Genomic DNA, 27,806 nt, shown 5'->3' with positions numbered 1-27,806 from the left:
CTGTGCCTTTGTACGGCTGACAAAGCCATTAACTCAGCTGAGGGCAGTACTCTCGCTCGCAGCTTTGGAGGGGTTCTCTGTCACACATCCGTATCGGAAGAGTTTCAGAAGAGGAAAAAGCAACATGCACGTGACCAAGGAGAAGTCTATTATTTATTATCCAACATTCCAGAGTATTTGTTATCCAACATTCCAGAACAAAGATACTCTCCTTAAAGTGCTTTTTTTTTTTACTGTTTTGTGAGCAACTTTGTACATAGGCTGCTCTCTGTGTCCTTTTCAGACTAGTGCTGGGTTTGCTTTGCAGTAGGTCTTGAAAAGGAGACCACCACTCACACTTGAGAGCCTTTGAGTAGGGAAAAGATTCCTGGGACTCATCCATGCTAAACTTACTCAAACAATTCCAGCTACTGCAGGTAGCTTCTCAGCACATCTTTTTCCATGTAGCGCAGAGAACTAGTGTTTACAGCAGCACAGGCTTCTATTCACACTTGCTGTCTACGCCTCTGCCGTTCCAATAGGTTTTTCGTAGCATTTAAAGAAAGTCGCTGTTGTAGAAACGATGCCAGATAATGCATTGACACGTGGTGCTGTGCAGAGTGCAGTGGTACATTACTTACAGTTCTTTATACAGCATACCAGAGGCAATAGTGGGGCAGCTGAGCACATTTTTTAAAGCAAGTTTTGCTGGACAGACATTTAAGTCAGAGGTTAGTCTTGCTGAACTCTGAATGTTTCATAGTCTTCTGGAATGGTGTCTGAGGAGGATGAGATTAAAGCAAACGTAGATTAGAAGTAGAACCAGAAATGAAAAATAGAATAAGCTACTGCATGACATTACAGTTGTTATGTGTAGGCTAGCCAAGAACACATCAACATCTCGAAAGCAAAATGGCAAAAATGTCTGTATTTGACTTTCAAAACTAACTCACCATTGCAGCGATAACGCAGGTTTGACCAAATAATGTTCTCTTGGGAGAAGCAGAAGACTCCCAGGCGTCCTCCTCGCATAGTTGTATCAAGGACAACTCCAGTGTCTGCTACTACTTCAGGGCCTTCATAGAAGCGAGCTCTAGAAGAGAATAAGCGTGTGTAGGACATGAACATGAGACTGGTAGAGCCTTGCAGAAATTGTTCCTCAGTCAGCCACTCTCCCTCCTCTTTACACAGGACTGCACTAGAGGTGCTTGGTTTGTGTGTTAAACTTCCACTCAGCCACGCAAAGGAAACTGTAAACCCCTTACCTGATGTATCCGACTTGAGGCCGATGTTGCAGGAACCAGCGGTAAGATGTCTTGTCCTTCCAGCCAGAATTGCGAGGGTCTTTCCACAGCAGTTTGACCTGGTCTGTGGTGTCTCCGGTGTGCCAGAGAGAATTGCGGAGATACTCACCTGGGCCTGTTTTAGACTTCACTGCCTAAGACAGAGAAGAGACGGGTAAAATGTGTGGATAAAGGATTGACTGACCGTAGCTGCTTGCCCCACTGTACGTGTCCAAGCAGCACAGCTATGAAAAAGGCAAAAATCTGCTACTGAATTCTTTTTCAATGGCAGCTTTACCTTCAGTTGAATTCCAGGTTCTGCTACTGCTCGGAAGGGGTTTGCCTGCCAGTATGTCTGCTCCATCTGCTTCCACATGACCACATAAAAGCTGGAACTGTCCTGGTAACCAAATATGAAGCCAGCATAATCATCATCTGTGGCAGTGTTGACATGGAATGTGCCCTCGAAGTCCACTCCATTGAATGCCGTGTAGCCTGTAATTGGTAGGAAAACAAACACTCTGTATTCCACAACAAAATGTAGATCCGTTTCTTCCCAGATTCAGATGGGGGGGGGGGGGGGTGGATTTTGCCAAGTCAAATCTGAAGATTGCCTACTACAGAAAATACTTTCCCAGGAGGTGGATGGAATCATTAAGTAGTGTCTGAAATACTTGTGAAAGCTGCACTGAGAAGTATGCAGGTAACAAGCGATAATTTTCCGATAGGACAAAAATAAGTGCCTCACCTACAGCCAGGCCAGGATCGCTGTTCATAGTCTGGACAATTTCCATGCCCTGAGAAAGATGAACGTTGACTCATTAGGATAGTTCCAAACGCTTTACTGTTGTTACATGATCGGGGAGAGGTACACCAAGGGTGAGCCTCTAGGATTAGGACATCGTTGAACAGTCCCATTAAGCCTGCAGAGCGTTTTAATGAAAACCACATCCAGTTTGGTAGAGGCTTGTTCCCACCTGACTCACTAGCCCGTTCTGGAGCAGCCTCCTACCTGGTTGAGGACAATCCAGTTGGGGTCAATCTGGGCATCGCCCTCGGGGTCCAATACAACCGTCTGGAAAGCCCTGAAGTCTGTTAGCGTCACTTCTGCATTCTCTGGGCACACATCAATTCTGTCAATCACCTTGTCTCTGTCAAAGTCATCTTCGCAAAGGTTTCCCACACCATCACCTGAGAGCACGAGAGAAGAAAAGGAGTAACCAGCTTTCATTAATTTCTCCTACCCCGTGCACCTGAGGTTTACTCAGCTAGCTTTTGGCTAGCACAGTTAAAGGTAGCCATGTCTATGCAAGGTTAAGAGGTGTTCAGAGCACAGGTACACTCTTCCTTTAAGTCAGGTGCAAAGAAACCCTGAGGCTTCTCTTGCTTGCAGAGATGCTGTGAACAGAAGAAACACCTCCCTTCTGGAAGAGAACGTTACCCAAATATGATCCTGATGTCAGGCTTATTTGAGATCTGAAAAGGACGTAGGACTGTCTCAAGTCAGTACTGTCTATCTCTAGAGGTCAAACTGATAGCGTTGGCCACCAGGAATGGAAGACCCCCGTGCAGGGCTAATGTGCATCCATTTCCCTTACCGTCCGAGTCTTCTTGGCCAGGGTTAGGGACAAGCCGACAGTTGTCAGGGCCTGGAGGTTTCTCATCTGGAATCCCGTCATCATCGTCATCGTCGTCACATTCATCTCCCAGCCCGTCATTGTCTGTGTCCACCTGGGAGCTGTTGGGCACTGACGGGCAGTTATCCCGTGTATCTTGGTGGCCATCCCCATCACTGGTGGAGAAAATAACAGGTAAAGATTATCCACTGACACATGCTTTTAAAATAAGCATGCAATACCTTTCTAGGAGCTGGAATCTTCAACAAGAACAGCAAGAATTGGTAACTTTAGCCTTATAAAGTCTTAAGCTGTTAGTTACGCCAACAGTAGATCAGAAATATTTCCGCTGTAGTGTATGAACAAAGCTGAGAGTGGTAGCTAATGATGAGCAAGCCTGCTGTCAGCAAGCTTACATCTGCTAGCTTTTGGGCTGTACTTCCACTGGCAAGTTTTTTTGAGGACTGAAGAAAATTCCATCTCCCTTAACCTCTGCCTTTTTATCAGATAAGGCCAAGCCGGGTCGTCATGGAGTTGCCAATGCATGCCTTTTCCCCCTCCATCCCCAAGATTTCATGCAACCTAAGCGTAATCTTTGCAGCAAGCTCTCACCTGTCCTGGTTGGTGTCGCAGACATCTCCCACTAGATCATGATCAGTATCTTTCTAGTAAAATAAAGCAATAATAATTTAAACTTTCCATAGATCAAGAGGAGGATTAGGCCATAAAGAGAACAAAGAGGTGTTTGTTAGCCTCAGTGCTGTGATCATTCTGATTGAAAACAGAGCCAACAACAGTGGGAGAATTCCTTCTGCAGGATTTACAAGTTGCCCTGATGAATTCAGGCAGCACTATTTCTAAACACAGATGCTCAGGGTAGGAAGAGAGGAGTCTAGAGTACATTTCCTCTCTGACTCTTCTATACCCCAGGACGTTTGATCTTGAGGGGCTGTATTTTTGTACTGCAGGATGGCAGCTAAAATTTGCAAGTGGTAATCTTGGTGTGTTACCAGCTATGCACACCTTAGGCACATGACACAAGCACTGTCTTGAGTGAGAAAAATGAACCTGTAGGACTCAAAATTGGGAGTGCTTACTTACCTGGTCTGGGTTACTGATTGTTGGGCAGCTGTCACACACATCTCCTACTCCGTCACCATCAACATCTTTTTGATCGGGGTTAGGAACTCTCTTACAGTTGTCCACTGGGTTTTTGATCCCTGTAAAACATGCAAAGTGGACCCATCAAGGCAACAGGGCTATTAAGGAGTATGCAGCAAGATCTCTTGGATATAAGAGATGGTAAAAATCTAGGACAGCTGAATTCATGTAGTAAAGTAACAATTTCAATTTTTGTGTACAGTTTGCACCCTTTTAATTTAAGTTACATCCTAGCAGCTATGGAGGATGGAAGAGATCAGCAGCAACTAATCTTAAAACATACTCCGGACTGCATCACGATGGCTGGCTGAGCATGCTATTGCACATGAATCTGAGAGGAAATGTCCTTAATTGCACTCCTTAGAGAAAGCTGAAGAACTGAAGACCATGTCTCCAAACTGGCATCGTATCTGTGCAGGAGTGAGTGACAAAGAGGATCAAGATGAAACTGTCTGCGGTTCGCTAAACCATGACAGAGTCTTTTTTCCTCTAAAGTAGACATCTATGTAATTATAAAATACGTCAAGGTTAATCTTGGCTATTTGACATGGAAGATTTAGTCAGTGCCTTTTCAAGGCCCGAGACAGGACAGGAACAACCTAATTGGCAACCTGTATGACTTCACTTCCCACTTCTCTGCATTTACCTACTACACCAGCAAATCATGCCAGCAGGGAGCTACTTGGCAGGATGTAGCCAGACCCAAACAGCACTAGATGCACTGGAAATACTATGTAAATAAATATGTATGTCTCAGGCCAGCAGCAGTTGTGATTTCTGGCTTTTGAAAGCAGGCTTTGTGCAAATACAGCATCATTAGCGCACAGACTGTTTCTAAAGCCAGCCAGTTTCCCCCCTCCCCCCAGAAGACAGCCCTGACACATACTGCCTTGAGCCAGTAGCTGCTAACAACTTGGATATTCCCATGCTGCTTCATAAGTTCAAACTGCAGCACATAGTGTCCTTGTCTGGACTGAGATCAGTTTGCATGGTACATCTTTCTTTCTTAAGTCTGACACAGGTTTGACGTGACCGTGCACAGTAAGAGCACTAATAAAAATTGTAAGCACCATCCTGAAGACAGATCTTTAAACCCTGTGAGAGCTTAACTGTGAAGGATGCTGGCTTGACAGCTCATCTTGGCATTGTAAGAACTGAGCTCTGCTTCATCCCATCAGAAATTAGTTCTACTCCTGCAGAGCTCAAGCCTCTGAAGGCCGGTACCTGCCACGAGGATCTCTAGCTGCGTGCTGAATAGCTTTCTGGTTCTTAGCTCAGTATATATGCACCTCTCTGAGGGTGCTCTCCAGCTGCTCTTACCATCTCCATCCATGTCATCGTCGCACTCATCTCCCCTCCCGTCGCCATCAATGTCCCGTTGATCGTTGTTCTTCACTTGGCGACAGTTGTCACAGGCATCACCAAAGTTATCCTTGTCTGCATTGCGCTGGTCTGCATTGCGTGTGTACACGCAGTTGTCCTGCGGGAGAGAGGGCCTGGCTGAGGGGAAATGTTTGGCACTGAGCATGCTACTGAGGAGTAAGGAAGACAAAAGTTCTGGGGTGTGCGACCAGCTGCTCTGAGAAGCCCAGCAGCCTAGCTGCAGCCAGTCTTGGCTTCCTCTCTTCAGCCTGGTCGCTCCCTGTTCAGGGAATACCAGTAGCACCTGAAAGCACCTCCAGCCAGTGCTTGGCCAAGTGAGAGAGAGACTCCCTAACTCTCAGGGGATCATGACTTGTAAAGTCCCTTCCGTGCCATCATGTTCTCTCCTGTCTGCTTGTTTTTAGAGTCTTCGGAACATCCAGATTAAAAGGAAACATTGCATGCTGTGACCTACAGGCTCTCTAAATTCACATTAAAGGTGCGGGCAGTTGCTTTGCAGGACTTCTGAATAAATTTAGGTATGTCAGGGCTTAAAGCATTAGAATTCAAACCTCAGTATTTAATATGCCATCTCCGTCAGCATCATCGTCACAAGCATCTCCAATTCCATCCCTGTCTGCATCCTCCTGGCCAGAGTTGGGGACAGTCATGCAGTTATCCTGAAAGGAAAGCAACAAAGGGCCTGCTAGCAAGCTGTGCGTGTCATTTAGCCTGAGTTCTGAAGGTTGGGCAGGGTCTCACCAGCACCCAAGGCCTGCCCTCAAATCAGAATTGCCCGGTTCTGGTTAGGCAATCCTCTGATAGATTGTTTCCAGCAAAAGATGAGACAACTGCACCTTACCTTGCGGCATTTTTTGTCAGAGCAGCGTTGCTTCTCATCAGGGACTCCATCAATGTCTGTATCCTTCCCACAGACGTAGCCATTCCCTGCCCACCCCACAAGGCACTGGAAGACAGTAGAGAAACAAAATGAGGCTGCTGATGAGTCCCCTGATGGCCGTATGCCTCCAAAATTGAAGGCTTTACATGAGAACCAGCACAAAATGTGGCAAATCCAGGTACACAACGCTCTACAGGAAAAATATTGTCTGGAAGAAACAGTTATGCTGTAAATAGCATTTTAAATAGCTCAGATACAAGCTCTCTGCTTGTTCCTGAGATCATAAAGACAGATGCAGCAGCAAAACTTCTTGGCTCCAGCACGTTGCTGAACAGTGTTTCTCCCTGCTCAGCTGTGCGTAATGGTCCATGACTGACAAATTTGTAGCACTTCAGGAAGAAAAAAAAAAAAAACCCAAACAACCAACAGTGGATCTGAGGTGCCAGGAGCAGTCCACTTCTCCAGAGAGCACTGGAAGAGACTTTGCCGTAGCTCAGGTGTTAACACAGAGCAGGTCTGTGTCGGGAAGGCATGCTCTCCAGGAGAGGGCAGTGGCAGACCCAGGAGAGCAAGCTCAGTGCAAGCTCTGGCAAACCGGAGTGAGCAGACCCCAATCGCAAGGAGGTTTGGACCTTACCACGCAGGAGAGGGACCCGTCGCGCTCCACGATGCACTGTGCCTTCTCGTGGCATGGACTAATTTCACCATTAGGGCAGCGTCTCACTGTCTGGCTCTTGCAGCCAGTGACTTGATCCCCAACAAAGCCAGGTTTACAAGCCCCGCACTTGTAGGATCCCTACAAGGAAAAGCAATAGGGAATTAACTAAAACATGAGTCCTGGCAAACCTTTGCTGTAACCTTCCTCAGCAGCTGCGTTGCCACAGCTAACAGAGGCCCCAGAGCCTGGGGAAGAGAGATCCACACGAGGCTTTCCAGTAATATTTACCCGTGTATTGATGCAGATGGAGTTTGGGACACAATTTCTGGCGGCTCCTGTCTCACATTCATTGATGTCAGTACAAACCTGCCCAGGAAGAACAAAACAGGCATTGACTTCACTCTTAAGCAGGTACCACATGAGATTACAGAATTAGGGCATCACTAGATGCAGAAGCAAAGCCCCTGACACACCTCACTAGGACCCACAGCTCAAAGTTTTCCTTCAGACAAGCTTCAGCCAGATCCCAGCAATACTCCTAACCCCAGGCAAGCTGTTCACCCTCTACAGAGTCACCAGAGATTTTAGCCTGGCAAAATAGCTTAGCTCTGAGCTGAGCTGTCAGAGTATCTCCTTACTGTAAAAGGATAGAAGAGAGTCAATGGAGCAAGAAGGTCAAAGACTGCGTCCTGTGACCAGCTAGCAGCTCTCTAAATAACACAAGCCACATGCCATTCCTGCTTTTGGCAATATATTCTTATAAACTGTACTAAAACTAGGTGGTGGGGTTTTTTTTTTGGTTTTTTACTTTAATCTGTCTATAGCTGTCAGGGAAGTGGGGGGGGCAGTAGCTGCAGCAACTCCTCTGTGTTCTAGTATGAAGGATTCCCCAGGCTGGCTTCACAGCCACAAAGAGACATAACAGCCTGTCCAGCATAAATTCAGCAGAGGTAAGGTCTTGGAGTGGAGGTTGCTTTGCTGTTGATGTGCTAGGACATCCTTGGCAAGTCTCTCCTCTCACCGCATCAGTCTTCCCACCAATACAATGCAGTCATCTTGGATTTCCCTCCCATTTCTTTGAGGGCCCCAAGACCTTTGAATTACAATTACAGAGGGGAAAGAGTTAATGGCTTCTGAAGGAGACAGAGAAGTTTCTGGGCCTTACCTGTTTGTTGGCTCTGGCATAAGCTAGTCCAACTCCTTCGACCATTTGCCCAGTGAAGCCAGGAGGGCAGGGATCACAGCGGAAGCCAGGGGCAGTGTTAATGCACTGGACCTTCGGGAAGCAGGGGTTTGCGTTGCACTGTAAACGAGAAAGAGGTTGTGCAGAACTGTGAGGCAGGCTCATTCGAGGCCAGCTGTGAAGGCAGCTCTCAAAGCAAGCCTTGCTGGGTGAGATCCAGCTATTGTACTCTTATTTTTAAAGAATAAAACAAAAATGCATAGAAGTTCCTGGCTTTCCTTGCAAGTGGAAAATGCAGCTTCCCCATCTCAGTTGTTCTCCCGAGTCCCAATATGTGCAGACAAGTAAAACAAATCAACTTTCAGGACTAATTCTTCTTAGGTGACATCAGTTGCCCAGGCAAAGAGCTGGCTTCACTTCACACTTTCCTTCCTGGCAGTCTCTGAATCCAGAGAACTGGATAATTTCTTACACTGGTTTTGAAAGACAAGAGCAGTTGTTTGTTTACTTCTCTGGGAAGCAACTGTCTTTCCAAAGTTGCTATTAATGCTTGCTTTATTTTCTCCAACACTTTTATTATTTTCACTAAATTCTTACGTTCTGTTCTGGCAGGTGCATTACATTAATACAGTGGTTCCCACATTTTGGTGACTAACAGATTATCATCAATCTCTCATAGACCCTTTTAACTTCAGCAGGTTTTTAAACTGAAACACTATGCAGGTGATACGGCTTTGCAAGACACGGTTGCTTGGTGGACTCATCAGCAAGCACAGGACTATGGTTTGGGAACCACAGAACTAAGGAGTCTTATGGACACGCAAAGTAATGGTTGAGTAAAGCTTTACATACGCACAGAGAGTAAACTTGATGGAATGCCACACTTTCTTAAAAAAAAAAAAAAAAAAAAAAAAATTGAACGGTATCTGCCTGGCAAGGTTTGATTTAAAGGCAGAAGCAAAGCAATACGAGTAGTGTGGTAAGATTTATTGTATAAAGGACTATTTGGAAAGCATTTGATTCTATTCCACACATAATAAATCTTATCTCTAACAACTCATCAGCCATTAGCTCAAAAGATTTTAAGACCAAAAGGGACTGTTCTGGTCTTCCAAATTCACCTTCCTGTGTGGTACAAACCAAAAGATTTATTTTGTTTGAGCCTATGTATCTTTTAGAAAGAAATGTCTAGCTAGACTGGATATAAACCCAACATGGAACAGAGCTTAAGGGAGGGTGAGATACAGGCTTCCTTCCAGTGAAATGATGTTTCTGTTGAACTTCAGCTCCTGGGGGAATTACAAGACTTTTCTTTACAACCACAAGACAAACCTGCAACACTCCAAGAAAAGCGAGCCGGTTTTGTAACTTCCAGCCTGTCCTACTTGTTTTTTACCTCATTGATATCTGTGCAGTGGGACCCATTGCCCGAATAACCTGGGGGACAGGGTCCGCAGCGGAAGCCAGTGCCAGTCTCGGTGCAGGCCACTCCAGGGAAGCAGGAGTTTGGGAGGCATCTGTTAAACTGCGTCACGGTGATGACAGGGCCTGTCGCCTCGGTGTGCATGCCTAGGGGACAAGAGGATTGTTAAGAACAGAGCTGTGGCTGCCAGAGACTATCATCAGGTGGTCCCATCGTCTCAGAAGATATCAGTTTGCTTCATGCACAGGACGTTTCCTTGCATCCTTTCTGAGGGTAGAGCAGTTGCAGCTCTATTTGGTAAATGGAGAAAAATGAAGCCAGAAACAGCAGCGTGACAGATTTCTGAGTCAGAGCAGACAAAAAATAAGAAACTCCAGGAGTCTTAGCTCCCAGACCAAAACTCTTGTTGTGCCACCCTCCTTGCTGGTGTAATGCCCTTGCTTTTGGAGTTCCACATAGATCAGTTCTCTCCCTGGTTCCTCCACAACTACACCTCACTGGTGGTATGGACTCAGACACTTGGCTAAAGCAGAACCCACACAGGCTTAAACCTGGGAAGCACTGTGGAGGGACGTCAATCAAAAGCTGCGCTGTAGAAGGCAGGCATGTTAAACAGGCCAGCTTGGTTTGTAGCAGGAGTACACTCCCATCAGGCTCGCATAAGGCTCTCATGCCATAATGTGATGTGTAACATGCTGCCTGTTATCTCCACAAGGCTAGGAAACCTCACTTCATCCTGGCAGATGAGAAATCAATCTGTTCTTCGGACATTCATCACTTCTAGGCTGGAGTACAGCAATACAGTCTGTCTAAGCGTGAAGTACTGTGATGTGTAGGAAATTCTAAGCCATATGAAATGCTACTGCGGTCCTATTCAGATGCACATCAAGCCTGTCCCCACACCGCTGCTCACCAGCTTCCCTTAAAATTTTCGGTCAAGTGCCAGGTTTTTGTCCTTATCCTCATGACCTGGCCCACAGCACAAGAGAACTTGCAAAATTAATCTGTATGGGATGCAGAACTTCACTGAAGGCAAATTCAAGACTGTGAATAAACTTGCCCAGAAACTAGGTTTGTCGCAAGTCTCTCACACGCACTGCTCTCAAGTGGCAAGGACACCTTTTGCTCCTGCTTTCTGCTGCTTAAAAGCCCAACATAAAAAACCTGAAACAAAAGAAAACAAAACCCAACACTCTACCACCAGCAGCAGCAAAGTCTTCACTAAAAACAAGGCCCCTTCTCTTCATGCTTCTCTTCCTGAGAAATAATGAGAGAAGCACACGACTGCTGTGAGTCACGTTGTTCAATGCATGACTAAAAGAGGCTCAAAATCTACAGTAAGGAGTACAGGAGAAGAACTCATAAAGCAGAATAGCAAGTGGGGAAGGCAGAAATCAAGTAACAGAGAAAGTTCAGGACAGTTTTATGAGCAAATTATTAAAACAATTGCTGTGGATGAATGTATTTCTGTACTGCAGGTCCCAAAAGCTTTGGCTAATCTCTTTTCCAGCAGAAATACAATCTCTCCAAATGCAGAAATGGTTATTGCTCCACCCTTTGAGTATACTGGCAAATAACAGAGCATCTCCAAGAACCATGCTTTCTGAAAGCCAGATATACTGGAAGTTAAGTTCCAGTCTAGAAAAAAAAATTGTTGGGGAGCAGAGGGCAAGATTTACATGGGAAAATTTATGACCCTGTTCCTGAATCCTCTGTAAACAACCTCTTTGCCTGGATGGTGGCAGCACTAGGATGGAAGGAATAGCAGAGCAATGCCTCTTGGGGGTGATGTTCTCTTCCACTTGCAGCTCAGGAGTAGCCAACTATATCCCACAGGATTCCCAGTGTACATTCCCAGGCAATTCTAACATCAGCCATGGGCTGGGTTATTAGGAGACGTGGTTGGGCAGCTTTCCGCACTAGAATGATGCTACCCCGAGAAGTACAGCGTGGTATGTCACAAAACCACTAACAAAGCTTATTTCAGAAATAGTGGAAGTAAGCGAACGCTGGGGTTTTGCTGGAAGGAAAGATGAGCTTTTTAAGGCTACTTCTGCACCCCATGCTCAGGAAAGTGGTAATAGCTGCAGCTGCCATTGAACCACAAGAACAGCACGGAACACTGGTCCATGCATGCAGAATGTTGTGGGGGAGAAAAAGCATTACAAATATCGAGTATTACCCTGTGACCCTCAGGATAACTGAGAAACAAGCTATTTCCTTTGGCGAGATGGTCACAGGTGGCATTTTACTACTTGTTTGGACACAAAGGTATGAAGGACTTGGAGGAGGCAGTTGAGCATAGGACTCAGCTCAGTAACTCACCACAGGCATCACACTCCATGACTGTATTCTTCAGGAATGTTATCTCCTTAATCTAGAAGAAAACAAGAACCACCATTTAGCCAAAGGCTGAGTTTTGCTCGCACGCAAATAGCCCCACTGCCAGAACACAGGATGTCTCTCTGAGACTGGAGCTACTTACAAACAAATTAACTCTTACCCCAAAGTCTATGTTGCAGACTTTATGGAAGCCGAGGTGGCTTGTATTCCCTGCTGTAAGTTACTCCCTACTGTAGTGTTTCTACAGGCTAACTTGGTAATACTATTCTATCACAGATACAGGAAACACTTGACTTGAATCCACGGAAACAAGTGCCATAAAGAAAGAGGTACCTACTTTATTTGGGTCTTCTGCTCTAGAAGATGCTGAACTAGCAGTCCTAGAGAGGCCTGCTTTATCTGCAGTCCAGGTACTGCACAGGCGAAGTCAGGAGAAGGTTCCCCTGTGAGCCATTTTTGCAGATATGAATAATCTCTGACATTGCTTATGCCATACTTTGGCCCTAATGCCCTTGCCGTGAGGATATTTAGAATCTATTCACAAAAGCGCCTTCCTCCAGACTTCCTCTGATCTCCTCTAGGCTCCTATTCCTTCAAGCTTGCTTCAGGAAAGAGACCATCTGTAGCACCAGCAGTGCAAAGATGCTGTTCCTTTGGTGAAGGAAGCAATATGGGACAGGCACAAGTAAGCATGTCAGTCTCAAGCTAACATTTATATGACTCTCTAGCATCTTAGATAGCAATCCTAGCAGACTTCTCTCCTGCAAAAGCCTTACTGGCTATCTACAACTGATGCTCAGGATGACCCTTCCACACCTGTGGACTTCATGTTTCCACAATTAAGTCATTCCACTTTGACAAAAGCTTCTAGTCATGTCTCTCTGCAGCTCCCAGGTATAAGAGTAACCTTTTATTCTATGTTAGATTCTCTCTTCCCTCCAACACAGCCTGGGGTCACGTATTTTGACTAGTTAATGCAGAGATAGATCTAAACCAAATTCCCGGAACATCTCCCATTAGAAGTGGGTGACAGAAAGCAGAGTGGAGAATTCAGAGCACTGCTAATGAGTATCAGTGGTTCCTTTGTGCCAAGAATCCTTCAGCCTTTGGCTCAGGAGAGTAGATTTGGCCTTTTATTGTTATGCCTTTCACCATCCTTATTGCCAACATCCCAAGATGCTGAATCAAGGAAAAGTAGGTTTTAGAAAATCTTTGCACAGATGAAGAAATTATGAACTGCCACCTTGCTCCGGTGGTATATGCAAGTTTGTCTCCTGAGGAAGAGCTTTCTTGAAAGTGCTGTTGAGAAAAAGGCCATGGATTAAAAAAAAAAAAAAAAGTAGGTGGCAAGAGCGAGAGAAAGAACAAATAGAAAACCTGTATGGAGAAGCAGTGCTAAGCTGGAAGGGAACGCTGGAAATCATTGCTCCAGGCTGCCAGGAACCATGTCTGACCTGATTCCTAGTAAACACTGGGTATTTATGCAGCAGCCTGAAATGTGAGAGTAACTCAATGCAACAGATGTTTTTGCAGATTAGAGGCCGCCCAGTTTGCACTGGCACCGAGGCCTGTCTGCCATTCCAATTATCTGGCAGGCAGAGGCTGCTGCCCTCAGCTCCCAGAGTGGATAAAGGGAGAATGGAACCTTTTTCTATACTTAAAAGAGAGTTGACCAGGCAAACCACCATCTCCTCATTAAAATGGGAAAAGATCTAAGCACCCAAGAAGTTCCAAATTCCCGAAGAAACAACTGGAGCCAGAAAGGCTTAGGCTTAAAACAACGAGAGGAAAGAGTGAATACAGAGCTTGTTTAGACTCCATATGACTTCCCTTTCCAGGACCCTAATAGATGGCTGAAAGGTCCATCTTCCAAGTTTGGACTCTCTACTGATTTCATGAGCCCACAAAACCAAGGAAAAAGTGACTTGTTTTTCCAGTTAAATATATACCCACTGTGTGTGTGCGTCTTTTTTTTAAGAGTTTGTTCTCCATGTACGCTGTTTTTCAGCAGACACGATTCTGAGCAGCAGAATTTGGAATTCAAAGGACTCCACATTCTCTCAGAATTACGGATCTGCAAGACCACCTCTTGATTCTGGTTTGCAGCACAATAATTCTATTACTCATTTCACCTAACACAAGAAGCAGCCCCCCCAGTTCCAGAACTCAGCACATAAGGCAGAGGATTCAGCGATCTCTCTTGTGCAGCATATAAGGAATTAGGTCCCTTCCTCACCTACCTGCTGTTTCAACAGGTCTCGAACTTCCATTAGCACACGGTTAGTTTCTCTCATCTCTTCCAGCATTTCTGGTCCAACTTCAATTTCTAAAAAAAAAACCAAAGTGGTTGGGAAAAACACAGAAGAGCCATTAGCAGTATAAATCAACTGGTATTATTAACTTCAGCTTAATACTAAAGATACAGACTCCTCCACACCAGTCTCTGCCAGTTCCTGACTAGTAGCTTGTTGGAATTAACAGAGACTTGCCCATAGGGTAGAATTTGCTCTGGGCAGGGCAGCCAGTGATAATCAGCCGTGCCTGTCAGGTAGGTAGCAGTTACCCCTCAGCAAACAAATTGGCCTGGCAGTCTGGCAGTTGTGGTAGCTGTTAATCTGGCATGGTCTCTGCAGTTCACACATAGGAAGGCTTTGCTGCCAAAAGAAGCAAATTAATAATTCAGTGCTGTGGAAGCTGCTATGAAGGGCACCACTAAAGTAAGGCTCTTTGCTGAGTCTAGCCCAAACGTGCTGCCAAGCGCTGAACGTGGAAAAGCGGCACATCAGCCGTTGCCTCGCCTGCTCTCAAGGTACAGACTTTTTCCTTGCTGGAGACAGGTTCTTTTCAGGGAGCGGCAGTTTCAAATTGCCGTGTAGTTACTCTGGGACACAAAGGATACATCTACTCATCCATGCACCATTGCAAAATCCTGTTTAAGCTACACTGAACAGAGGAAATAAATCATCTTACAAGGTCATCCAGGGCAGATTAACATGACTTTCCCTCCAATCTGCTAGATTCTAGACTTGCCTAGTCCTTTGAGACATGCAAAAAATCTAGTCTATACTCCAGTTTCGCTCAAGAAGAATGAATGGAAGTAGCTCATTGTTTCTAGAATTCCCAAGTTTTAAGAAAACTTGAACCATTTAAAAACAATTGGGCACAAAGTTTAACTCTGGTATTCTCTTGTCTGCCGTGAGAAAGTACAGCCTCATTTCTCTAGTTTCCTCTAGATTAATTGATTCTCTAAGAGAAAGTACAGCCTCATTTCTCTAGTTTCCTCTAGATTAATTGATTCTCTAAGAGAAAGTACAGCCTCATTTCTCTAGTTTCCTCTAGATTAATTGATTCTCTAACAGAAGTCACACCTTGCCTACAATGTAAGCAAACCGTTATGAAGAGAGCAATAGCAGTATCTTCTACAAACAGCACTGTGTGTTCAGGGGAAAATGAGCTGGAGTTAGGGGTCTGCCTCCTTGAGCACGAAGAATTTGCCAGTGCCACTGACTTAGTACAACTTTGGCATTCTCATGTGACAAATCAGCCCGAAAGCCTCAAGGGTCTTCCCTGCACAGAACCAAGAAGACTTTATGAGTATTTGTAACCTCTCCAATACATTTTCGTTTGGGAACTAACGTGAAAGTACCACAAATGTGTCATTCTAAGTCAGACAGACTGAATTAAAGTGACGTTTCTTATTTTATTGAAACAAGGAGCTTGCACATAATTTCTAACTTCAAACAGAGGTTTTGAATAAGCTCTGCATGAAGGCTTCAGGCAACTTCTGTTATTCCTGGGAAGAATTTTCCATCCCTTGTAGCAAGATGTAAGACCAGAGTCAGACTACAATAAAAGTTGGGTTTGGTTTTTTTTTTTTAGTATTCAAATTCACAATAATGATTCAGCCACTCAGGAGCGACTTCCAGAGGAAATCTATGCACTTGCAGACACTGCCATTACTATGCATCCTTCGCCGTGGACTCTTCTGTCCCCATAAGCACCCACCTGACCCTCTGGTACACAGCCTGAGTCTGCCAGATCTCGTAGATCCTCTTCAAGTCAAGCATTCCCCTAACGGGCTGTTCAGAGAAGTGGAACTTTTGCAATGAACTAGCATGGCTATGTTCCTAGAAGCCAGGGCTTCCCTGAGCTCTATGTGCACAAGCAGAGAGAATATCCAAGGATCCTGCTACAAGACATTCTGTATGATCTGTTTTTTTAAATTAACTCACATGCAAAATGCAGATTAACATAAAGTGTCTCTTGCAGGTCATTACAAAACACAACAAAATTTCCAGTTGCCCTAGAATAAATGTTTTTCTTAAAAAACCTTCACCACTCAGGAGAGGAACTGGGGAAAAATCTAAGACTGAACATTTACACAGTTAAACTTCAAGTTTCATATGAAACTACCAAATCCCTAAACATTGTTTTTAGGCTTCAGTAGATGCAGCTGAAATGTAACCTTCTTCCTCATTCCCTTCCGCAAAAGATAATTTTCATAGGAGTCTAGAAAGCATACAAGTCCAGGAAATATAGAGATAATTAAAATTACTTACCTGCTCTTCTCTGCTGACATGATGAGAAAGGACAAGAGAGGCAGAGGAGAAAAACAAAGGCTAGAGCTGAAATCATCTTTGAATCTCCAGGCAGTGTGGATGTATGGGCTTCCCTTGCAACGAATTTTTAACCTGCAGGTTTGCCTCTGCTCCCCATTAGTGTCTGTGGTTTGCTATTTATGAAGTTGCATTCCTTCCTCTGAAGTTCTTATTCTCTGATGCTGGACGAGGGGTGGACGTCATTTCTGGCTGCTAGTCCACAGAGAACGTTACAAAAGTAAACAATATGAGAAACTCATCAGGAGAGTAGTTTAATTTTTTTTTTAGACCGTCTTGCACCAAAATAGGTCAGAAAATTCCAGAATTAAATGGATTCTTTTTGGATTGGGGTTTTTATTTCATCTTCATGGACACAGGATAGAGGGATGATTCATAGCCCTACCCCTCACAGATTTTCCTTCTAAAACTGCTCACAAGATCACAAAAGCTATGAGACATCTGGACTTCACTGGAGTTTCAGAAAAGGCTCTTTAAAACTCCCAAAAGACAGTTTCACCACTCACACTTGGGGTAGAATTATTGAATCATCTTCCAACTCCAAAGAGGAGCTATCACATCCTATTTCGGAGAGGGATTGGGCAAAAGTACTAGCCCTTAGAGGCTGATGTTCTTATTACCCTGCACCCAGGCTCATCTAAAGGAAGGATGCAGTGCAGAAGTGACGGCATGAAAGGAAGGGAGACTTTGCTGTTTCTTGTCTGTGAAGGAATGAGTCTCAATCCAGCATTTTCCATCAGTCAGGCTCAATCCAGCACTTTCCATCAGAAGACACAGAGCAGATTGAGAAATCCATCTAGAGCAGCCAAAGAAAATCTGCCCAAAGAAAATCTTAAACCTACTACATCAAGGAAATTGCAAGTTAAACTGTGACCTGTAAAAAAAAGTTAGTCTGAAGACCAGTGAAATGCTTGATCACACATTTTCACTGTTTGATTGTGAAATCTGTCAGTATGTTGATCATACAACACCCTTGGGGACACAGACAGGAAAGCCCCAGGAAACAGTAGCTCAGTCTTTAAAGTGTTAGAGCAGCTTCTATCCAACTTCCTTGGATAGTTACATAAAGATTTTTTTCTCATTTTGACCTCAGACCTCCCATATTCAAGAGAAAACTTCCCATCCCTGTGGCTGTGCACAGTTCTCAAAGGTAACTTGGTGCAGTCTTGCAGGCGCTGGTGAGCACGCATGTTCACTAAAGTAAGCAGATGAATATTCTTAGTTTTATATTACGGGAATGCTGCAGCAGACAGATTTTACGTTTTCTTGCACCAAGCAAATTTATACTGAAAATAAAGTTAATTTGCATGTGTTACCTAGGTGGCATTTGTACAATTCTGCTTGGCTGGTGCACATGCCATCTCATATTACACACAGCAATGATTTTTTGCTGTCAACCCACAGGTAAATCAGCTTTGAGAGTTTGATACTAGTGGCAAGCAAAAGTGGTTTAGCTGGAACTCAGAAGTACTGAGTGTCCCAGGTTTTAGCATTTCTGGGTCCTTCTGGACAAATCAAAAGCATGGCAAGTGCTTATCAAAGATAAAATATACTGGGTTTTCCAGTGATGTTCTGGGAAATATTATTTACAATTTCTATTTTACAGCAACAAATGCGGAGTGAATGAAAAATGTCCTGTCACCCACAGAGCCCAAGTCTCTCACCTGAAACAGAGACAGCTGATGTTCCGTCCAGCTTATGTTTGAAGGTGCTGTTAAGAGGTGAGAGAGTCATTCAGACTTTGCAGCCTGCTCAGTCGAGGACCCTGCTAGATGGCAAGCAAGGAAGCCCATTAGTACCTGTTATGGTACTGGAGAGTTTTAAGGGAAAAGCACATTACTTCAACAGAAGCCTGAAAGGTCATTAATAAAGGAAGGTTCTTGCCAACTATTCAGAAAAAAATCTGTTTTTTTTCAAGTGGGGAGAAGTCATAGAACTCCAGAAAGAGAGAGGTGTAACTCACATGGAATGAAGAATGGACAAGGGTCACTTGTGAGGTCACCTTGGAAACAACTGATACCAGATTTGCTCTGTATGGAGAAATATATGTCCATATAGAATGATGAGACAATCAAAATCCTAGTACTACAAAAAAGAAATTAAAAGAAAAAAGGAACTATTCAGTACAAGGCAAATAAAATATATATATGACCAGTAATGTTTTCTGCTATTTAAGTAAAGTATTACTCAATGATAGCAGGACATAAAACCAAGCAAACCCACATTAAAAAAAACCCCTTAAAGTCAGACACCTAATTAAAAAGTTTCTTGAAAGTCCAGTATCCAGCTAACTGGATACTTCTGTGTTTCTAAGTTTTCAGTGGCCAAAAAACCCCCAGTTTTTGCGAAGAGATAGTAGGCTGACTAGAAACAACAATTTTTGAGAGCATGTGAAATTGGCTTGTAAAACAATGTGACCCCCAGCCAGCAAGGGAGCGGTATTTGTCCCCAGGAAGAGCTCTCGATGACTATCAAGCACAGCCCTGCTTCCTCTGTACAGAGTTCAGTATTTTTCTGAGCACTTCCAGCTGCCCAGAATCACATGCCCTTTTATAATCCTATAAACTGGTGATCATGTTATATGGAAAATTCACTATATTTTCTAATATGCCTATTGTTTAACATCCAGATTAACCCATCAAAACCATATTATAGAGAAGCTAGATAATTTTCTTTGTTTTTACTATGGACTGAAGAAACTCAAATAATTGACATTAAAAAGAAGAAATCTCCCAAGCTCCTGGAGTCACCGCAAAGGACAAAAGGAAAAGAGTGAACCCCTGAACCCCTGTCTTCTGAAGAATACCTCGTACAGACAAGCTGCAAGTCACCAAAGTAAAACATTCAGGGCTACCAGCAGCGAACCTGGATCACCTCGCAGGGAAGAGAAAGAACGAACTTTGGTAATGTGGACAATCTGCAAAGTGGACGATCTGCAAGTACATCGCTGTCTCTGTTCTCTGCAAGAGCCGCTAATGATGAATGCATTAGCGGAGGCTGGGGAGTATACTGAACTGGCTCACAAGGAGCACACGTTACTTCCAGAGCAACTTTGCAGTTAGCTGAGGTGTTACAGCTCAAGAGGAAAACTGTATGTAGTCAGAAGACGCAAATTCTCAAACTCAGTAGTCAGGAATGTTCACTGCTGAGAAATGACAATCATTCCCCCCAGCAACAATTAGTGTAGGACAGCATGGTGACAGAATAGTGATTCTCATCGCTCGCTCAACCAAAGCATATTAAATCTGCATCTACACCAATTTTAAATATTTGAACAAATAAGTCTTCTGCATATTAAGGCAGCGATCGATATGTCTTTACATTCTTCTAGAAACCCGAAGCCATTTCTCTTCAGCCTGCAACAGTTTCTGGGACCATTTCTATTCATTGACAGTAGCAAAATAACTGTACAAATTAAAATGTAGCTCGTTTCCACAGAGCTTTCTTGAGTTGAGCAAGACATGGTGTCTCCGCAGGGTGAGGTCATTCCTACCTTTATTTTCCTTGGACTCATTTTATACCTTTCTATATTCAGATCTGAGGGATAGAAATCACCATAAATCACTACTCAAATGCAGCTTAAACACACAGTAGCAGATCAGAAAGCGTTTGGTCATGACTTGGTTATTTCTGGGTGCCTGTGTCTGTTTTAAAAGGTCAAATTCAAGAGTAGCTGATATATCTGAACTTGTTATGTGATGGGGAAACATCTTCCAGATTTGTCAATATAATTTTTTAAGCATTACTGATTAAAAAAAAAAAAAAAAGTGAGCAGTAGATAGTGTTTATTTGGGCTTTAGTGTAAAAGTGTTTTTGCCCTCTGTGCAGTGCCAGGTTAGTTACACCTTTTTCCCTGACTGGAGTTGACATCACAAATGAAACCAGCACACAAACAAACAACAAAAAGAAAAGCTCATACTAGTTTAAAGTTTAAATATTTTCCATCTCCGTGTTTTTAACTAATTTTGGCCAAGTGAAAGACAAAAGTCAGAAGGAAAAAGTTATTTTTCAGTCTTGTAAGGTCAAGTTCTAAAAATAAGTGAAAAACACCTACACCCTCTGAAATGGTATGCTAAGTGTTTTGCAATGTTTCTTATATATTTATGGTCGTAAGAAATCAAATTACATAAAATATGACCAGTAAGGATTTCAAAAAACATCTCCTCCATTTCCTTCCAATAGAGGATCAATAGTACCTACCAATGCTTTATATTCCCACTGTTAGAAAATGTTTCTGAGGGATGCTGTTTAAGCCCATTGCTTCTTTTCTTATTCACCATGGACTGAGAGAGCAGATTAATCCCTCTGTTGAAGTAGCACTATAGATTTGAAAACTTGCATTTCAATTCCATTCTTTCGTAAAAGAACCCGGTAATGTATGCAACTTCCAAGTTTTATACAACCAACATAGAAAAGTGGAGACGAAAAATGATCATAGTCATTGCAGACTGTCGACAGTCAGTTCTAAGAGAAATAAAAGTCTGGAAGTCTCAACTAAATCTTAATCAGTCATGATTTTTGTTAATTGTCACCATACAGAAACGATCTGTGACTCAGAAGATACGTTATCTATTATGGTGAACTGCTAGATTACAACTGAAGTTGAACCAACCTGATGCATTTATGCAATACTCATTTCTATTTCACTCATGAGTAGATCAGTAAGAAGCCCAATACATCAGCATTTCACAGCAGTTTTTTTCAGCTTGTACTTATTTTTAATGCTATTGTCTAACATTTGCAGATTCCAAAGATACACACTGTGAAAAGTATTGCACACTGAAGTTTGAGGCCCAGCTGCCAGCAGAATTTTCAGTCTTGTCCTACCTTTCTACTATGTACTTCCAGACAAAACAAAACCCTACTTTCAAAAGTTTTCAAAACATGATTTTACAGCTTGATTATGTACAAATACTTATTTCATCCGTTGCTAAAACACAATCTCAACAAACAGGATTCCTAAATGATCTGTACTTGGACCTATTTGCAGTCCTGAGGTAACAAAGTTTAGGTATTAACTAAACAATGTAAAGAATAGCACTGATGCTTTATGGAAGACAGACTCATTATTTGACATAAACACCTAAAATGATGCAAATATTATACACAAAATCCATCAGTCAATAGGTAAGAACATCCCCATCCCCTCCCTGTATGCCTCATTCATTGCACGATGGAATAATCCATTATAGGTTGTGGTTTGTTACATGTTTGAAGAGTTACAGCTCGCTGCAATCTGGTTTATGTCTCTAACTTTGAATTCCTCAGGAAAGCAAGGCACTGAAGGTCACTGAAGACCTTTTATAAGTACTTTAAGTGGTTTTTTCATTTAATCAATGGCAAACTGCAATGACAGAGAATCAAGCCTGCAAAATATAATAAATGGACATGGCTCCATTGCGCACTACGCTAACTTTATCATTCATTCTTCTTGATGTTTTCTACCTTACTAATGGAATTTGACTGATGTCAGTAAAGCCATTTACATGAGCTAAAAAAAAAAAGGCACGCAACTCACTGTGGCAATAGGCAGAATGACGTAACGCTGGGCCACAACCGCAGTATCACGGCAACTGGCACGCTGCGACAAGGACGTCTCCTGGGAGGAAGTCACTGCCATACACCACAGAAAGTGGGGCCTTCCTTGAAGCAAGACTAGAGTTCCGAAAGGGTCAACTTTCCTGCTTATTCCTCCAATGCTATTAGAAATTTGATGACTCTTACGCTTTCTGAGTATGAAAGGCTGACTTTCAAGGGAACATCACTTTTTACCCTGAACATTTTCTTAAGAGTTTTAGAATGCTACAAAACACAAACACCGTAACGGTTGCGTACAAAAATAGCTGCAAAATGGTTTCTGAAAAAAGGCGCAGAGATGCTTTCCGATGTCTGAGGGAGGAATCCCACAAAAAAAAGAGACCGATGAGCTGAGAACACATTCAAACTCTTTGTTTTACCCTCACCTCCTAACCCCAGCCAAAAATAGTAACCAGAACCAGTATGACCTGAGTAGGGGTTTTCCAATATTTTTGCTGTTGAATAGCCAACACAAGTGCACATTTAATAAATAGGAGACATTTGTAAGCCATCAAACACATGTCAAGAAATTGTCACCTTTATTGCCTCCTTTTTCTTTTTTTTTTTTTTTTTTAATTCAGTGAATGCTGGGGTAGGGGGAAAAGAAAGGTGCTAATCTGAAAATGTCTAAGTGTGTCATCGGGACGGATTCCCTGCACCTCTGGGCCTGACCTAGGAAGTTAGAGGCAGAAGCAGCTCCTGTCCCACGAGGTTTTTTGTTTCTTGATCTCTCTAATGAGACTCCCAACAAGATAACCAATTTGTAGCAACTGTGAGAGCGCTAAATGGCCTTTTTATTGCCACATTACTCTTCTGAGGAAGAAAGAATCCTGCTCTACAGACATGGAACTAAATCACTCAAAAGCTAAGCAGCTTGCGCTACGTCACACCATGCAGGTAAATTGAACCTGGAAGCCCAAAGCTCATGCCAGCACTGTAATAACTAAACCTTTCTTCTCTGAAGAAGGGGAATCTTCATTCACAAACACTGGCTGGGAAAGATACTAAAAAAAAAAAAGCACCTGCACATTCATCTAAAATAAGTGACACCACATATTGTCTGGGCAGCCTTACCACCGCTCTAAGTGGCTGATCTTCCTGGAAGTGACATATTCTGTCCACACCGGCTGAGAGAATCACACACGAGGACGTAGGAACTCTGAGGAGCATCAGCAAGAAAAGCTGTACTTTTACAAGAGAAGAAAATATTAAGCAACTATAGCCCTGCAAGGAATAAAAAAGTGTCGAAGCGCACAGTGAGAACACCACAGTTCAGTTTCATCACAGATGTGATACTGAACTTCCAATACTCAGAGAGCAGCCGGAAGCATGAATGAGGCTAACTCAGCCTGTTCAGGTAGTCTAGGTTACCAGAGTACTTGGTTACCAGTAGCTCCATCCAGGAGCTAGTCAGGAACAGCAGGAGATGAGGCCAGTGACAGGACTGGTGACAAAGCCACAATATAGGTCCAAGGTCTATCCAGAGACAGGGCTACAAGATCACCCTTAACGTTGTCCTTCATTTAAAATATGGGTCCAGAACTTCCCAGTCGCTTGCTGAGTTTTAATAATCTCATTTGTTGTCTCTAGAAAGGTCACAGCACTGTCAAATGTTCTGCACCCCTGGGTTCCACACTGATAATCTTACCCCTTCCAAAATGCCTGAGACGTTGTGTCAACAGAATCCTGTCCGAAGAGAACTAAGACACCTGGAACTAAAATGCTTTTTACAAAACTGAGGGCAGGAGGCCAATCAAAGGGCCCACAAATTTTGTATCGGCCCTCATTCAGTTTTGCTTTACCTCTCATTTAAGCCTCCCGAAGACAAACTATCGACAAATCAGAAGCCCAAGAGGCTGAAAAGCAGTGGCACGTTTAGATCGAGAAGAGCTGTCTGCCATCCTTCCCTTCCTCTCAAGCAGCTCGCTGTAATGAGGCTTACAGATGGGGGTGTAAAATGCTGCCAAAGCTCCTTCTCCCCACCGCCACCCTGCTCAAAACTATTCCCCAGCATATGTTGTAATCATACACCCAGGAGGGTTGTTAAAACCTTACAGGAAACAGCTCACATTTTTTCCTTTACTATTCATGCCATTTTCTATTAGAGACAATAAAGACTTCTAACATTGGATTAAGCTCATTTGCAACAATGAGCTACTATTGCTCCAGGAGCCAGCGGGAGCTCAGACTCGTTGAGGGAACTGGGAATAATTAACTGAATTGTACTGGAAAAAAGGAGAAGACTGAAAGCTGTTTTGACCAAGAGAGATGCAAACTGATGCGATGGTTAAGCCATCACGTCTTGCTGGGAATTATTGTTGGGAGTATCATTAATGTTTAGAGTATGCAGGCTTTTTCAGTAAGACTGCTTTGGCCGTGGTCTCTCTTTTTGGTTTTTCCTACTAAAAGACACCTCCCAGAGTCATAATGACAATAACACAGTTTTACTGATTGCTTTCACTTGTTGCTCAGTATGCACCAAGTCACTTCCCAAAACTCTTAGGGATGGCAAACCTTAAAAACAAAAGCTCTTCTAAGCAGATTGGTTCTTCCTTTCCCTTAAATGATGTATATAATTCATCCCCGTGCTCAAACCTTCTTATTGTGTAATCCAGGGGTCTTCAGCACGAGTATAAACAGGAATTGTCTCATTACAGAAGGGACTGGAAGTGCTCAGTGCTCTGAGATCACACGTGTAGGTGGGCAGACAGCACGTACACTTTTTAATAGTCTAGGGACCTCTCTTCGGGAGCACTGACTTGGTTTTGGTCATGTACCAAGACTTATTAACTCAAAAGAAACATCTGGCATTGACCCCTTCACAGGCAGAATACTGAACCTGAGGGACCCTGGAAATCTACTCTGATATGTTGCTGGAGCTGTCTACACGTGATTAGTTCGGTAGCTATACATAAATGCACATACTGTGTATGAATAATACTATTTCTGTATCATATATACAAGCATTACATAGATGAGATTTGCTGTCCTCAAATTACTGCCTTCTAGCCACAAGTTGGCACATGCTGTTAGCCTTTTGCCATGCAGCTTCAAAAAAAGATCAAGTTTCCATCGTTCCTTTCAGCAAGGAAGATCCCAAAGAACTTGACAATCTATTCATACCTAATACCACCAGAACACAGACACCTTTGGGACAGAAAGCACAGCCAAATACGTAACAGAGTGCAGAACAGCAGAAAAAAAGGGAAACATTTGGCTTGGGACTCCAGAGAAAACCTTGCTTTTTATAGAGAGCGCCAAGGAATGGTCAGCATCCATTCGCAGGAGACAGAACTCTGCTTTCTATGGTCGCATCCCAAAGACCCACAGAGAAGATTTGAACTTCACAGTTTATTCTGCCTCAGAAGTATGAAGTGGTAAGTTACCTTTCCCAACAAGGTAAACCAGTAGTTCTAATAACTGTGTTCAGACAGACCACAAAGCTGTCCTTTCTGTGGACTTCTCAAGGGAACATCACGAAATTTTCCATGCCAGAAGTTATATTAAGCAAACCTGTTCAGGTCTCCTGGATACATGCAGGAAAAAGCTGTAACTTTTTAATAAGTGTTGATTCAAGATTAATGATAGTTCTCTTGACATTTCCTCTCTTACTGACTACAACAGGGGCCATTTTTTTTCTTCCCATTTGCTCTTTTTCACATAACCTCTCCATAGCAATTAGCTCTACTGCTTACATTAAAAAAACCCCACCCCCCCCACCACCACCACCAAAAACCAGAAGGAAGATATCTAGTGTGATTTAACAGCTGGAAATAAGCAAAGCCAGGACCAAGCCATCAGGTCTTTTCAGGACACCAGTGATCAAAAGACCACTGTTGAGGTACTCTGTAAAAACGTAATTTCCAGTCAGCTGTTGCAAGAGACAAACTTTTTCACTGTTGAAAATTAGAGTTATCTTGTACGAAGAGGAAGAAAGGATAAATCACATTGTATTAACCCCCTCTCACATGCATTCGCGACAATTGGCTACAGGGTTGCTGAAAGCATGAGGTCAGAAGCCTGACCATTGCTTTCTCCAAACTCAACTCTTCAAAATACTGGGTGGGACAGAGAAAGGGGGAAAAGTTGTTGATCACTAAATGGAATACTCCTTGTCTCATCTCAGGAAGATGCTACATACGTAAGTTCAGTTTTAATATGAGTAGTTTAACACTTGCATGCAGAAATACGACTTCTTCTTACACAAGGGAAACGGAGAAAAAAGCCTTTATGAATTGCAATGAAAATTCTTCAAGTGTAGGTGCTTTCTTCGATTGCTGTGGAATCAGGATGACTAGGAGATTCATGGAGGGCACAAAGAACAGAGGGATATAGGAAGCACCAGCAGATTGTCAAGGCTGTTCTCTAAAGTGGTCTCATTATCCATATGTAAAATGAGAATCTTGAATATGAAAAAAGAAAATGGGTTTTTTATTATTGCAGAGCCTTAGTATTCCACAAAAATCATACTTCCTCTCATGATGGTGGTAGAGCAGAACATTCTCTCAATCTTTTTTGCTTATACCCCACTTCAACTGATTAATAACTTTTGTTAGATTTTGAGCAAACAAGAATGAATCTTCTTTCTGGAAACTATCTTTTATGCCTTCATTAATTGTTCCCAAAATCTTGACCACAAAAGGATGCCAGCTCCTCAAGGATGAGCAGAGAATGACAAACCCGGTATCTTCTAGACAGACCCCATTATATCACAAGGCAGTATATTCGCCACGCTGCTGTCCCCCTTCCAGTGTTTGCCTGAGGTATTCCATAGGCTTTCTGTCAAAGATAATTACAGCTGTCACAGGAATGAATAGACACAGATGTTCACAGGGCCCACGCTCTGGGGGTGGGGAAGGACAGGTATCGTCCTCAGAAGCAGGAGCACTTTGTTTCTCTCAAAAGAGAGATCTCATACAATATGAAGATGAATTTTCAAACAGAAATAATAGCACAGAGCCAGGCAGCTGAGCCCTCATTCACGTTTGGTTAGATAACAACGTTAAATACTCAGCTATTCTCACACGGAAGTATCTCCCCGCTCAGGCCTGAAAGCACACCGGTACGACTCAGAAATGTTATTTGAGTTGCAGCTTTTGCAAAGTGGAAGGGAACGTCTGCGCTACCTGGTCCAGACTACTAGAAAGTTATTAACAGGTGCAAGTCAAAAGAATCAATTCAAGAGGCCTATTAGCCTTAAAGTAAGCAGTTTCATTTGTGAAACTGCTTGTTTCACCAACGTCACGGGTCGTGGAAACAAAGAAGCCACTGGTTACTAAATGCCTGCTTTTCCTGGGGCACATACTGCCAGCTCATCTTACCATACATCTCTTTTCACATGCACATTTCATTTTCATAAGCTCTGAGACATTACAGTTTACTGGCTTTATCCGAAAATTGTGCTTCTTTGTACATCATTTATAAACTCAGAGGAAAATTCAACATCATCCAGACTATGGGTTGGTTTTTTCTTTCACCCCTAGAGAAATGGAAAAATGGCATGTACACAGGCTCACAAGTGGTGGAAGCTCTCCAGAAAGATGGAGTCTGGAGACTAATCCAAACCTCTTGAGTTTTCAAGAAAATATCAGACCAGAAATCTCACAGGAATGAACTGGCTCTGGAGATTTCTGGCAATTCCTTCTCCTGGCTCCACCCAAAGCTGAAAAACAGCCACAAAAGCAAATCTAATATTTTCACAATA

At 43.2% G+C, this 27,806-nt stretch overlaps 1 protein-coding gene across 1 annotated transcript; it reads right to left on the bottom strand.

The window, feature by feature from the left end:
- Positions 1-394: 394 nt before the first annotated feature.
- COMP (cartilage oligomeric matrix protein) lies at positions 395-17,064 on the bottom strand. Its single transcript, XM_009489933.2, has 19 exons — positions 16,469-17,064; positions 14,150-14,235; positions 11,892-11,943; positions 9,540-9,712; positions 8,126-8,263; positions 7,249-7,326; positions 6,940-7,098; positions 6,264-6,368; positions 5,974-6,081; positions 5,360-5,519; positions 3,980-4,098; positions 3,491-3,543; positions 2,861-3,054; positions 2,275-2,453; positions 2,011-2,059; positions 1,561-1,757; positions 1,245-1,417; positions 933-1,072; positions 395-758 (listed from the first exon to the last, which is right to left on the bottom strand). Exons 1-19 carry the CDS (start codon positions 16,542-16,544, stop codon positions 712-714), a joined length of 2,286 nt encoding a protein of 761 aa, XP_009488208.1. The 5' UTR covers positions 16,545-17,064; the 3' UTR covers positions 395-711.
- Between the last annotated feature and the right edge of the window lie 10,742 nt (positions 17,065-27,806).

Source organism: Pelecanus crispus, chromosome 20 (assembly GCF_030463565.1).
Source record: "Pelecanus crispus isolate bPelCri1 chromosome 20, bPelCri1.pri, whole genome shotgun sequence".
Lineage (NCBI taxonomy): Eukaryota > Metazoa > Chordata > Aves > Pelecaniformes > Pelecanidae > Pelecanus > Pelecanus crispus.
Note: the sequence above shows the minus strand (reverse complement) of the source record. Positions and strands in the feature narration are given on the sequence as shown.